This window comes from Megascapheus bottae, chromosome 9 (assembly GCF_031878675.1).
Source record: "Megascapheus bottae isolate mThoBot1 chromosome 9, mThoBot2.hap1, whole genome shotgun sequence".
Classification (NCBI taxonomy): domain Eukaryota; kingdom Metazoa; phylum Chordata; class Mammalia; order Rodentia; family Geomyidae; genus Megascapheus; species Megascapheus bottae.
In genome coordinates, this window is record NC_143517.1 from 45,871,436 (window position 1) to 45,884,885 (window position 13,450).

At 34.4% G+C, this 13,450-nt stretch overlaps 1 protein-coding gene across 1 annotated transcript in view; it reads left to right on the forward strand.

The window, feature by feature from the left end:
* Nucleotides 1-10,976, forward strand: part of Emc2 (ER membrane protein complex subunit 2) — a 32,533-nt gene extending 21,557 nt beyond the window's left edge. Inside the window, exons 9-11 of the mRNA XM_090339267.1 lie at nucleotides 868-978; nucleotides 4,632-4,736; nucleotides 10,612-10,976. Coding sequence (XP_090195393.1) covers nucleotides 868-978; nucleotides 4,632-4,736; nucleotides 10,612-10,698 — 303 coding nt within the window. The 3' untranslated portion in view covers nucleotides 10,699-10,976. The remainder of the gene's footprint in view (nucleotides 1-867; nucleotides 979-4,631; nucleotides 4,737-10,611) is intronic.
* The last annotated feature ends 2,474 nt before the right edge of the window (nucleotides 10,977-13,450 follow it).

The window sequence follows — 13,450 nt, forward strand, 5'->3', positions numbered from 1 at the left end:
GGAATCATAGAAATGGCAGAACAAAGGGTGAACCAATCCAGCTTTCCTTACTAGATACGATGTTGGAAATGAACTTTACAACATTTTTAAAGGGGAAAAAATAGGAGAAAATGGGAGAAGGGGTAACACTTCAGAAAAAAATGTACTCATTACCTTATATAATTGCAACCCCTCTGTATGTCACCTTTATAATACAATTTTAGTATCATTTAAATTTTGTAATATTTCAATGAAAATAAAACTTTTCCATTAAATTCTGTTTTAAAGTGATGTTTCTGGACTTGTGTGTGGCATTTGAATACTTCTTTCTTAATTATTTCACCATTGTCACTCTTTAATTGCTTCTGAAGCATTTTAATGATTTGGGTTTAAAAAAATCTGTTCCCTATATATTCATTTTAAGACCAGTATTTGGGGATGTGGAAATATTTATTTACTTTGCTATTAGGAATAGCATTATAATTTAATGCTGTAGGCTTAAAAGGATTTCATTATTAGGGAATATGAAAGGACAGTTTGGTATTTTAAGTCTAGGAATATAATATTAGTGATAAAAAAATGTTGTGAAGCATACTTAAGGCAATTGAAATAGAAATTGTATTGAACTTTTTTTTTTTTTACCGTGGCGACATTTTTATTTTAAAAACTACTCTGTCTTTAATGTTCATGGGATAAAATAGCTTATTGGGAGAAGTTATGCTTTAAATTTTATATTAACTTGCAAAATACTAAAGTGAATTCTTTTAACATCTTGCATTTGTTTGCAGAGTATCTGTTTCGATTACTTAATGCCTATGGTACGATGAAACATGCTATATTTCAAAGTAGTAAAATAAACAGATTTCAGTGCTCTGCAACTTTTAACAGGTCAAATATACCCAGGGTGGACTTGAAAATCTTGAGCTTTCAAGAAAGTATTTTGCACAGGCATTGAAATTGAACAACAGAAATATGAGAGCATTGTTTGGGCTTTACATGGTAAGTTAAAGTGTATGCTTAATGTTACTCTTACAGAATTTGTCACTTACAATCCATATTCACACCCCCACCAATCATTCTTTGTTTGTTTTTGTATTTTATTGATTAGCTTATTTTTTTTTCCTTTAGTTAATTATGAATAGTGAACTGTAGGACAGTCTTATAGTGGAATGTTAATCTAGCTGCTTGACATTTTGTTGTAAAATACCTTTTAGTATCTCGGAATAATGAAATTCAATCCTATTGAAAGTATAGTACTTTTTAGTTGTTTTGATAATGCATTACCCTATACTCTTATATTTCTTGCCTACTTGTTTTAAACAATGCCAATAAAAGACAATAGAAAATAAAATCTCAAGTATATCAAATTAAAATGTTTTTCTGTGGTATAGAAATAAAGGGAATTGTAGAACATATTTAATTACAGTTTTTGCCAAATGAAAGCTTAAAGAGTCAATTTAGCAATCACTTTTGGATGCTAGAAGAAATAATTGGGCTTTAAAATAGAAAGAAAACACCTCTCTGAAGACAAAAAGAATTTTAAACTTTTAGTTCTTTGAAATTTGTTAAACCTTGTCCTTTTATGGACTTTCTGGTCATTTTTATTTGAGCTTAATAAAAACAATTGATTTTAAAAGAAAAGGGATTGAGAAAAACGAATCATTTTTAGAAAGGAAATGTAGTTAGAATATGTTTCTATAGAATTTTAAGAAAATTTTCCTGAATTCTACTAGAACCAATTGCAGTGACTTGTATGACAGTGTAGTTAACAATATCTCTTTGCTAAATAAATTAAATACTTATTGTAAAATAATACCTCAATAAGTTATTACCAGTAATTGTATGTACCTAGCACTTTTTGTGACAGGCATTGTTTATTATTCTTTGTTTTTTAAAATAGTATGTGCATGTGTGTGTATGTTTTGTCTTTCTTTTGTTTTTGGTACTCGGGAGCGAAACCAGGACATTTCACTTTCTAGGCAAGCACTTTGCCACTGAGCTACATCCCAGCCCTCTTTTTTTTTTTTTTCCCCAGTTCTGCATCTCAAACTCAGGGCCTAGATACTGTCCTTGGACATTTTTTGCTCAAGCCTTATGCTTTGCCACTTGAGCCACAGCGCCAATTCTAACTTTTTCTGTGTATGTAGTACCGGGAAATTGAACCCAGGGCTTCTTGCATGCTAGTCGAGCATTACCCCTAGGCCATGCTTCTGGTCCTTCTACCTTCTACCACCACCACCTCCACCACCTCCTCCACCACCTCCACCACCTCCACCACCTTCACCACCTTCTCCTCCCCCTCCTCCTCCTCCTCCTCCCCCCCTCCTCCTCCTCCTTCCCCCCCTCCTCTTCCCCCTTCTTCCCCCTCCTCCCCCTTCTCCTCCTTCCCCCCCCTCCTCTTCCCCCTTCTTCCCCCTCCTCCCCCTTCTCCTCCTTCCCCCCCCTCCTCTTCCCCCTTCTTCCCCCTCCTCCCCCTTCTCCTCCTTCCCCCCCCCTCCTCTTCCCCCTTCTCCCCCCTCTTCCCCCTTCTCCCTCCTCCTCCCTCTTCCCCCTCCTCCTCCCCCTCCTACCCCTCCCAAGCCCTCCTTTCATCCCTCTCCCTCCCTTCTCCCTTTTCCCTTCTCCCTTCTCCCTTCTTCTTTTTGCCAGTCCTAGAGTTAGAACTCAGTGCCTGGGCACTGTCCTTGGCTGTTCTCAAGGCTAGAGCTCTACCACTTGAGCCATAGTACATCTTCCAGCTTTTTCCTGTGTATATGGTACTGAGGAATCGAACCCAGGGCTTTGTGCATGCGAGGTGAGTACTCTACCACTAGACTATGCTCCTGGCTCCTCACTTGTATCACTTCATGGATAAAACTGTGTAGACATAGAATTAATTAATACACAACATCAAACCTACCTCCTGAGAGATTGAACTGGGATTTCAGTGTAGGCATTTGATGCCAAATCTTTTTTTTTCCCATTTTATTTTTTATTATTGAGGTAATGTATAAAAAGGGGTTACAGTTACATTCACCAGATAGTGGGTGCATTACTTCTCACACATTGATAACCCCGTCTTATGTTTATGTCCCCATTTCCCACTCCCTCCCAATCATCTTGTTTTACTCCTTTCACCAAATCTTTCTACAATTCATACCAAAAAGATGATATAAAAATTCAGTACTGGGTCGGGAGTTTAGCCTAGTGGTAGAGTCCTTGCCTAGCATGCACGAAAACCCTGGTTTGATTCCTTGGTACCACATAGAAAAAAAGCTGAAATGGTGCTGTGCTGAGGCTCAGTAGAGCTCTATCCTTGAGAAAGTCCAAAGACAGTGGCAAAAAAATAAATAAATAAAATAAAATTCACTACTAGCTTACAGATACTTCAGTGACAGGAGAAACATGTTAAAGGAAAAAACCTAAATCATAGATGAAGTGTGAAAACAAAAGCTAAGCCTCTTTTTAAATCACATGGACAGATTGTTTTTAAGAATAAGATGTGTCCAAGAATAGGACAAAATTTTTATTTTACTCTCCTCAGAAATATAAAATTTGCCTGTATTTTGAGTTTTATAAATTGTTTCATAAATATCAGTCATATTAAGAATCCCTCACTTGCATTTTTAAAAAGGGGATGTTGTATCAAATTGTAATCACTAATGAGTTCTGTAGAACACAATTTGGAAGCTTTGATATAGTGAAAAGAGAACAGATTACAGGTAATTATCTCTCAAGTCTGATTACTTCTGCTGGGCTTTTAATTTTTTTCCTATAACATATAATGTTGGACTAAATTATTTTTGAGGTTCTATCTGTTAAATTCAGTATTTCTGATTTTAGAAAAGTTATATAATTAAGAAAAAAGAAATAATATCTTAATGATAAAATGTTCTTTTGGCGTATGAAGTGCTTTGTACTTCTTTAGTTATTTGGAAATCTTACATTTAAGTACCTATGATAAATGCATAATTAAATGACATTACTTAAAATTTCTTTTGTTTGTCATGTTACTTTGTAGTATGCTGTATTTTAAAACATTTTCATTTTAAACACTAATTTATTTATTTCTATCTTTCCTTTTTTTTTTTTTTTTTTTTTGTGGGTCATGGGGCTTGAACTCAGCTGTCTCTGAGCTCTTTAGCTCAAGGCTACTGCCCTACCCGTGAGCGAGCTCCACTTCCACTTCCCTTTTCTAGAGGTTAATTGGAGATAAGAGTCTCAGATTCTTTTGTGCCTGGACTGGCTTTGAATCTTGATCCTTAGATCTCTGCCTCCTGAGTAGCTAGGATTATAGGTATGAGCCACCGCTGCCAGCTTAACACTAATTTCATTTGTTTATTTTTACATTAAAAATAGTTTTACAGGGCCAGAGTTTGGCTAGTGGTAGCGTGCTTACCTAGCATGCACGCAGACCCAGGTTTGATTCCTCAGTACCACATACATAGAAAAAGCCAGAAATGGTGTTATGACTCAAAAGTAGAGCTCTAGCCTTGAGAAAGCCCAAGGACAGTGCTCAGGCCCTGAGTTCAAACCCCGAGACTGGCAAAAAGAAATAGTTATACAGTGTTTCCTAATTTTATGTTATCTACTCATTGCAGTTGTGACCTTTGCATGTTTTTTATTATCTTGACTAGAAAAAGGAATTTTTTTTGATGATTTTCTGTTTTCAGTCTGCAAGTCATATTGCCTCAAATCCAAAAGCAAGTGCAAAAATGAAAAAGGACAACATGAAATATGCTAGTTGGGCTGCTAGTCAAATAAACCGAGCTTATCAGGTTTGTATTGATAATTGTCTTCTTTTGCTACTACTATACTTATTACAATTTCATTATTGCTATTTTAGTAAATTCTATAAAGAAACAGCTGGGTTTTAATGGTGTATTTTCCTTTTAGTTGTTGAGATTTTGTTTTGTTTTGCAGTACTGAGGATTAATAGCCCCTGCCACCCCTCTCCCCAACCTATGGGGAAAGCATTCAACCATTTGACCCATGCATCATGTCAGGAAAATGAATGTAGCCAGTTAAACAAAGTATCATTAACTTAATTTCTCTGGCTCTTTTTGTTAGTCTTATACATGTACACACTGTGAAGGTGATGTACAGAAGGGCTACAGTTACATATGTCAGATAATAAGTACATTTCTTTTTGAACAATGTCCTCTATTCCATTTTTACCAGTTTTCCCTTATAATGCTACCTACAGGTTGGATTGTTCATTTTTACCATAGTATCTAGTGAGGACCATGGATGTATTTGTCACCCTTTGTCCCACCCTTTTTGTGCTCCTCTCTCACCTTTCCAAAGATAGATAAACAAGACAAAAACTGCAGAAAATAATAGCAGCAATAAAGAAAGAAGAAAACCTTCTTACTATGTAGGTTTTAAGATAATTTTATTACCTTCGTGCTTGTACACATGTCAAAGCCAATAGAGTTTTTATACTACTGGGTCCTTATCAATTGTGTTTTAATCATGTTTAATTAATTTTTGGTTTTTATGACTTTTTTTCCCTAAATGGAATCTCTTAGTATTATGAGCACTTAGTCTTAGAAATCTCATTGGTCCTACATTTAGAAAAGGTAAATGTCAACAAAGTATAAAATAGACAACATATAGGCAGGCACTGGTGGCTCACTCCTGTAATGCTAGCTACTGAGGATCACAATTCACAGGCAGCCTGTGCAGGTATGTCTGTGAGACACTTTTCTCTAATAAGCTAGTCAGAAAAAGCCACAAGTAGCTCAGTGGCTCAAGTGATTGAGTGCTAGCCTTGAGTACTAGGAGATTCAGTGAGAATGCTATAGGCCCTAATTTCAAGCTCCAGGACTGACTGGCAAAATTTTTAATTTTTTAAATGTAAAAACTATTAAAAAATTATGTATAAACAGATTTGGTTATATTAATTAATTTCAGTAAGCAATTTTAAAAAATGCAGGAAAAAAACATTCTCAGTCTACTTAGAACTTTGATCTTAAACTAAAATTTATTGTCTTAGTTTTCTATGAGAATATTCTTTTGGAGAATTTTCAGGACATTTTTAGCAGGAAATTTTCTCCTGAGAAATTATGAACAATATATATATATCTTGTGTGTTTATAAAATAAGCCTTTATACATCAAGTGTCTACCCTGGTACTTACATTCCTGAAACACATTTTTCTATTATTTTTAGAATAAAGTATTGCTGTTAAAAGATTCAGTGTTATCCAGAATTTCATAAATGACTGAGAGTTTTGTCTGGTTTCCCAAAGGAAGTTTTTCTTTGAATCCAATGGTCTTATATCTTATTTTTTATCCTTCACCTTGTTTTCTCGTAGATATATTTCATTTGTTTAGCATTTGAATTCATTGCTGTTGTTTGAGAAAAGAGTCTTTTAAACTCTCATTTATAATTTTTTTTCTGTTAAGTTTTTCTTTTCAGAGTTCCAATTATAAGTATCATGGATTTCCTTTTCCTGCCCTCTGTTGCTCCACAACTTTTTGTCTTTTTTCCTTTTTCTTTGTTGTCAGTAGTTTTTAACAAGCTTTATTAAAGTTCTTTTTCTTGTTTTTTCATATTTAAATGCAGTGTCATCCCTGGACTGTTTGTGGAATGGCAGAAGTTAGTGTTAGGACAGGGAAGCTTTCCAGCTCCACTTTTCCTTTTTTTTTTTTTTTTTCCCTGTTATAGAAAACTCAATCATGGCGTGCCTACACAGTCTTTCTCACAGTTAAATGTGACTCTGGTTTTTCTGACTGTAGTCCTCTGTTCTGCTCTATATAGATCTTGAATTATAAAGGTTTGCACTCAGTTTTAAATATTAAATATTGTGGTAACGGTTCTATTTTTCTTTTTCTTCTATTTTCTCCTTTCTTTCCTTTTCTGAACCATCTCTTCCTCTTGCCCCAATGTTTCTTCCCTATTCAATTTCATTTCATTTTCTTGCATTATTTCCTTACGGTGTGAGAGTTTTGTATTTTTGAAAGATGATATTTACTGAATACTTGGAAGGATTTGAGGCCTTATTAAAATCTAAGGTCATATAGAGCCTGAGAAATCATGTGGTTAGACTAGTTTCAATCTCCAATTTACATGCAGTTTTTCACTTTTGTCTTTGGACTGGGGGCTGTGAAGTCTTGTTTGGAAGGCTACCTGTAGATTCATCAATTCTTGTCTGTTCATAATATTGATGTTGTGTCCTTATAGAGCAGTGATTCTTTGTTATTTCCTGTACCCACCACATTGCTGATCATCATCTTTAGGTAGTGCTATTATTGTCCATACCACATTGAAGGATTTTGGAGAATTGCCCATAAACTAGGGAAGTTTTTTGTTTTTTTTAAATATGTATCATCTATAGGCTTGCTTTCTGCTGTATTGTGTTTTGTTTTGTTTTGTTTTGGTCATGGGGCTTGAACTCTTGGCCTAAGCACTGTCCCTGAGCCACAGCCCCACTTCCCATTTTCTAGTTGTTAATTGGAAATAAAAACCTCACATTCTTTAGGGAGGTTTAACAAAATTGAGTTCCCATTTAATCACACCATTCATTGAGTCACCTTTGTGTATTTATTACTAGATATTATAGTGAATGTTAGTTCTTTTATCATATTCTAAGGCAAAAGATTTGCAAATATTAGATAATCTGTGCTTCAATTTAGATTTGGGGTAGCATATGTCTATAATAGGATTCTACACAGAATAGGCTATAAGTTTGTATGTTTTAAAGCCTGAACTACAGCAAGCAAATATTGATTTGATTTTTAATACCCAGTTGTTGTTTTCTTTTCCTAAATTAGAACTTTATTGAAATGAGAGCACATAGGTTATGTGTTCCTTGATGTCCGGCTTCTTAATTCAATATAATGTTTTGGGCATTTATCTACCTGCTTTTCCATCCCATTTATTCTATTACTTTCTTACCCATATTATTTTCCACAACATGTGTAAATGTATATTTTAGCTTAATATATACCAGTTATTGCAGTGGACAAACCAAATGTCTCTAAATTTGAGACAAGTTTTTTGTTTTGTTTTGTTATCTTTTGTTCTTGTGATTTTTGTTACCGATCCAAAAGAGAACCATAAATGGTTTACTTATGCTAATATAACTATTAGAGGAAAAAATGACCATGATTCCAATAATAAAGAATTGAATGCTATCCAGAAATTTAATTATGGACTTCACAACTCAGACAACACCTGGGCATAAATTCCAGTTTAAAATATGTAGTAAATACTCACAGTGATGTTTTCCTAGATATTATAAATGAGAAAAAGTAAGGTTTTTAAGAACTGCTTTCCTTTCTTAGTTTCTACTTAGTAATGAAACTGAGCATGGTTGCTGCTTAAGTGTTGAGTTAGATAATTGGTTTACCGTGTTTGGTTTACACAGACAAATTTGAATATTGCTTTTGAAAAACTTCAATATGAATCTCCTGATTTTCTAGATAAATGCCTCTTTAGGTACGCTGATACATTCTTCTATGCTTGTAATCCCTATGCCATTTATGATTGCAGAGGTGATTCTGTTACTATTCTTATGGAAAATAGACAATTCAAGATTCAAGGAAAAATGATTCCAGCTTCAATCAGTTAAATTGCCATATATTCCAGAGTAGACAAAATAATTGCATGTCAGACAAAATGTGAAGTGGTAGATTAATATTTGCAGCTTTCTTTTTATTTGTTCTGACACAAGTAAGTTGGCTTGGTTTATTGCTGTGGTTTTAGTTTGTTGACACTGTCATAGGTGATTTTTTTTAATTAGCTAGTTTTGAAAAATTAAATTTCTTTATTTTGATTATTTTAAGCATAAACTAGTTAAAATGGTGTATTCTAAAAGATACAGGATGTGAGTTTTTCAAAAATTTTGACAACTTTTATAAGTGTTAATTTGTGGTATGTTAGTCTATACCCTCCTTCAAGTCATCTAAGTTTTTTTTTTTTAAACAAAATTAGCTCTTAAAATATCTGATTAGAACTACTCCTGTTTAACATTGTTTGGCAATGGTAAATTGAAAGCCTTTCTGTTCTTAGTAAATCCTCTTGAAGGTCAATCTATCAGTTGGATAATAGAGGTAGTAACCATGCCCTATGCCCTTTATTTGTCAAGTGAAATTAGGATAAAAAAACACACACAAGTTTTAAATACAATACTGTGGCTATATTTTGTACTTATGGCTGTATTTTCAGCACTTCTGTTCCCTTCAGTAGTGATACCTTACAACAAGTAATCTAAACTTGGTTTTTGTAAGCTTTTTTTTTTTTTTTTAACTTTTCCTGGCACTTTTATTGCTACTCCTATCAAATAATGAAGCAAAAATGTTAGGAAGTAGTGGACTTATGTTAAGCAATAGGAGAAGGTCAGAGGCAGGTTACCAGTTCCTAAAGCCTATGGGTTCTATGAAGGTACCTGTGCTTAATCACTTCATCTATCTAAACAGGTCATGAGGAGTTTGCCAAATTAAGTTAATTACAAAAGAGAAGAAACACCTCATAAATCAAGGGCTGAATCCCTTAAAGCAGCATTGCTATTTGAAGCAACGTTCAGTCACTTGAAAATATGTTAACTGGAAAATGCTAGTCCTTGCTAATACCACATTTTAAACAGTACTTTAACATGAGAAAACAGGTAGATACAATAAACTTTGTCTCATATTCAAAATACTTATCTGCTAAATCTATTGTGTTAAATCAGACTGATAAATAATAATGTTTGTCAGTCCAGTAGAAAATTCATTTTGAAGTTAGTATGGGGTATTCAACAGTGAATACAAATTATGTGTGCTATATTGAAATTAATGTACCTCTTAAATATACTAATTTTGGGACCAGGAGCATGGCCTCATGGTAGAGTGCTTGCCTAGCATGCATAAACCCCTGTGTTTGATTGCCCGGCACCAAATACACAAAGCTGGAAGTAGTACTGTGACTCAAGTGGTGGAGCGCTAGTCTGGAGGAAAGCCCAAGGACAGTGTTCAGGCCCTGAGTTCAAGCCCCAGGCAAAAATAAAAATGTGTATTTTTAAAATATGGGTATATCATTTTTATATGTAGCATAAAGTTTTATCTGACAACTTTTGCCCCTCAAGAGAACATTTTGTCAAGTAGTAAATCTGGAAAGGTAACAGCCTATTTTAAATAATTTTTGAGCTTTCTTAAAACTTAAATATGTTTAATATTCGGCCTTTTTGAAATTGTAAAAATCTGTTCAAAGTGTAGACAAATAGAAATGGACCACAGTCCTACATAAGTATGTATTAAATATTATTAAAATTTAATTTGTAAATATTTTCTGGTCCGAATATAGAGTAAATTAAAATAATGTTAGCAGTTGTCATTACTTAAACTGACCTAGTATTTAAATATTTACACTTCACCTGAAGGTAAAAAAAAATCTTAATAAAATACCAGTTGAAGAACCTATTTCATTTCATACTTGTGGTAAAATTGTGTTACATTTCATTAGCAGTGGTGAAGGGAAGAGTGTGATGTTTTTGAACCAACTTCTGAAATGAATTCTAATTGAGCTCTGTTTTCTCCCCTCCCCCCCTTTCTCTGTTTCTCTCTCTGTCTGTCTCTCTATCCCTTCCCCTCTCTCTCCTTCCCTCCTCCCTTTTCTTCCTTTCTTTCCTTTCTTTTTTTTTTTTTTTCCTTTGGTATGTGTAATTAGTTTGCAGGTCGAAGTAAGAAGGAAACCAAATACTCTCTCAAGGCAGTTGAAGACATGTTGGAAACATTGCAGATCACCCAGTCTTAAAGTTTCAGAAACTCTTTGGCATTGGATTCTACAACTGCAAAATTGAACTGATTGGCCTGTGACTTATTTACTAAATGCCCATTGCTATTTATATTCTAATTTTCTGTGAAGAAAGTGGTTGTAAAGAATGTGTTTATATAAACCTAAAAATGCCTTTTACTACTAAGCAGGAAGATGGCGAATATCCATTGAAAAAAGATTTAAGACCTATTGATTGTACATCTTCATATCCACATATATATATATATATACATTATAACTGGTTTTAAATCACAGTTAGAAATAATCTTGTTAAATAAACTATAATGATTTATTAAACTTGCATATACAGAATCTAGCTTCTTTTTTGCTGTACTCATTATTAGCATATAGCTTTAGAATTCAATTTCTAGTTAGCTTCTTCCCACTCATAGTAGAAAAGCACAGTAATCCTAACTTGACCAAGTTATTTTGACTTCCGTTAGTAGTGCAAGTTGGAGTGAGCTGTTTGAATTGTTTATCTGCCCTGTACTCTGATCAGTCTTACCTCAAAGTATGTCATTCGCCAAAAGTAGCAGTGTCTGAAATTTTTTTCTTTTCACATTGGGGTTTTTGCCTATAAAATGCCTCAATATTAATATATATGCAATACATATTAATCTTTAAGCTTTTAACTGCAAATTACATACAAGGTATTTAGGAGTTTCGGAGAATAGAGATTCTTCAATGCCCAAGATTTCTTTTATAAGCACCTAAACTGTGTTTAGAATTATCTTAATTCTCATATTACCTCCTAAGAATTATAATTTCTTATTGTTTATACAATAAACAACTATTATCCTTCCATCAACAGAATTTAGTATGTTTCAGTAGGACAGGAAGGACTTTGGAACTTAAACATTTTATTTAGACACGAAAGTTTTCTAGGAGCTGGGAGTGTAGCCTGGTGGTAGAGTGCTTGCCTAGCATGCATGAAACCCGGGTTCGGTTGCTCCAAACTACATACACAGAAAAAGCCAGAAGTAGCACTGTAGCTCAAGAGGTAGAACACTGGCCTTGAGAAAGCCGAGGATAATGCCCAGGCCCTGAGTTCAAGCCCAGGACTGGCAAAAAAAAAAAGAAAATTTTTTTTTGTTTTTTTTTTTTCATTTATTTTTTTTGCCATCTTTTTATTATCTTTAAGTAGTAGTACAAAGTAATTCCCATTTAATAAAGCAGTTTGTTAATATAATCTTAATCAATGTCACCCCCTTTCAACATTCTCACCCATCCCTCCCAACCCAATCTTTCCCTAACTTTTTTCTTTTTTTTCATATATTTTTTATTGTAATTAATAGAAGGGTTACATTATATTCACCAGATAGAAGGTGCATTACTTTGCAAACATTGATACCCTTTCTCATGTCTTGGTCCCCTTTTCCCTCCCCCCACCCTCACCCCTCATCTTGTTTTTCCCACTTCCCTATCCTATTTCAAATAACATGCAATATATCAGATAACAAGGTAAAATGCTGTAACAATATGAGATAACCAAGGGACAGCAAAGGAGATGAGAGATAACAATACATTAAGGACAACAATCATTCATTATATTGCTAAAAAATGTTTTTTAAATAAGCAATTGTTTATTGAGGACATTTATTTTCAACTTGTAAAGATAGATGATAGTATAGAAAAAAATTAATGTTATTTTCAGTAATAATTTACAGAGGCTTCTGCAGGCTTTTCCTTTTGTTTTTGGGATTTTGGAAAAAGTTTCTGACCTGGAGTTTTAGAAAGGAAACTAATATCAGCTTCCTTTATCCTTTTAAATAATTTATACTCTTAGCAAATTATTCTGCATATTTAATTTTCCACGATACAATCTTATTTTCTTAAGAAATAACTGTAGGTGGGTTCGGTGGCTCATGCCTGTAGTCCTAGCTACTCAGGAGGCTGACATCTGAGGATCGAGGTTCAAAGCCAGCCTGGGCACTAAAGAACGTGAGACTCTTATCTCCAGTTAACCACTAGAAAGTGAGACTGAGGTTCAAGGGGTAGGCCAGTAGCCTTGAGCTGAAGAGCTCAGGGACAGCGCCCAGGCCCAGAATTCAAGCCCCACAACCAAGAGGATAAAAAGAAAGAAGGAACTGTGTGCATGTACACGTGCATGCATACACACCACATGTATGCACAGGATCTGGGTGCTATCTGCTAGCCCTGATCTTTTGTACTCTGGGCTAGTGCTTTATCATTCGAGCCACTTCTGACTTTTTGGTGATTAATTGGAGATAAGAGTTTCACACTTTCCTGCCCAGGCTAGTTTTTAACCCTGATCCTCAGATCTCAGCCTCCTGAGTACCTAGGGCTACAGCCATGAAGTACTGGCACCCAGCTAGAAGTAGTTATGTTTTAAAAAGTGCAAGAACTTTTATTTACCAAAGACTTTGTCAATGCCGATAATTTATAAATGTTAAATATGCTGATGATCTTAGAGTTACAAGACAGTTTGCCTGTACAGTTTCTGTTATGTTTCTTATTAACAGTATTCTATTTTATTCAGATAATGGGAAAAATTTTCTTTTCTCCAAGAGATTAGGACATTGTACCAACTCTAGAGGAAGCATCTGAATTGAGAAACAGAAGTAGCATTAATTCTTATGCTCAGTGAATTGGTTTTTTTTTGCAGAAGAGGAAATTTAACGGCCTGTTCTTTCCAGTGTGGCAGCTACTACTCATAGGTGTCTACTGAACACTGGAAATGCTTCTAGACTCTTAGTGCAACTGAGAAAGT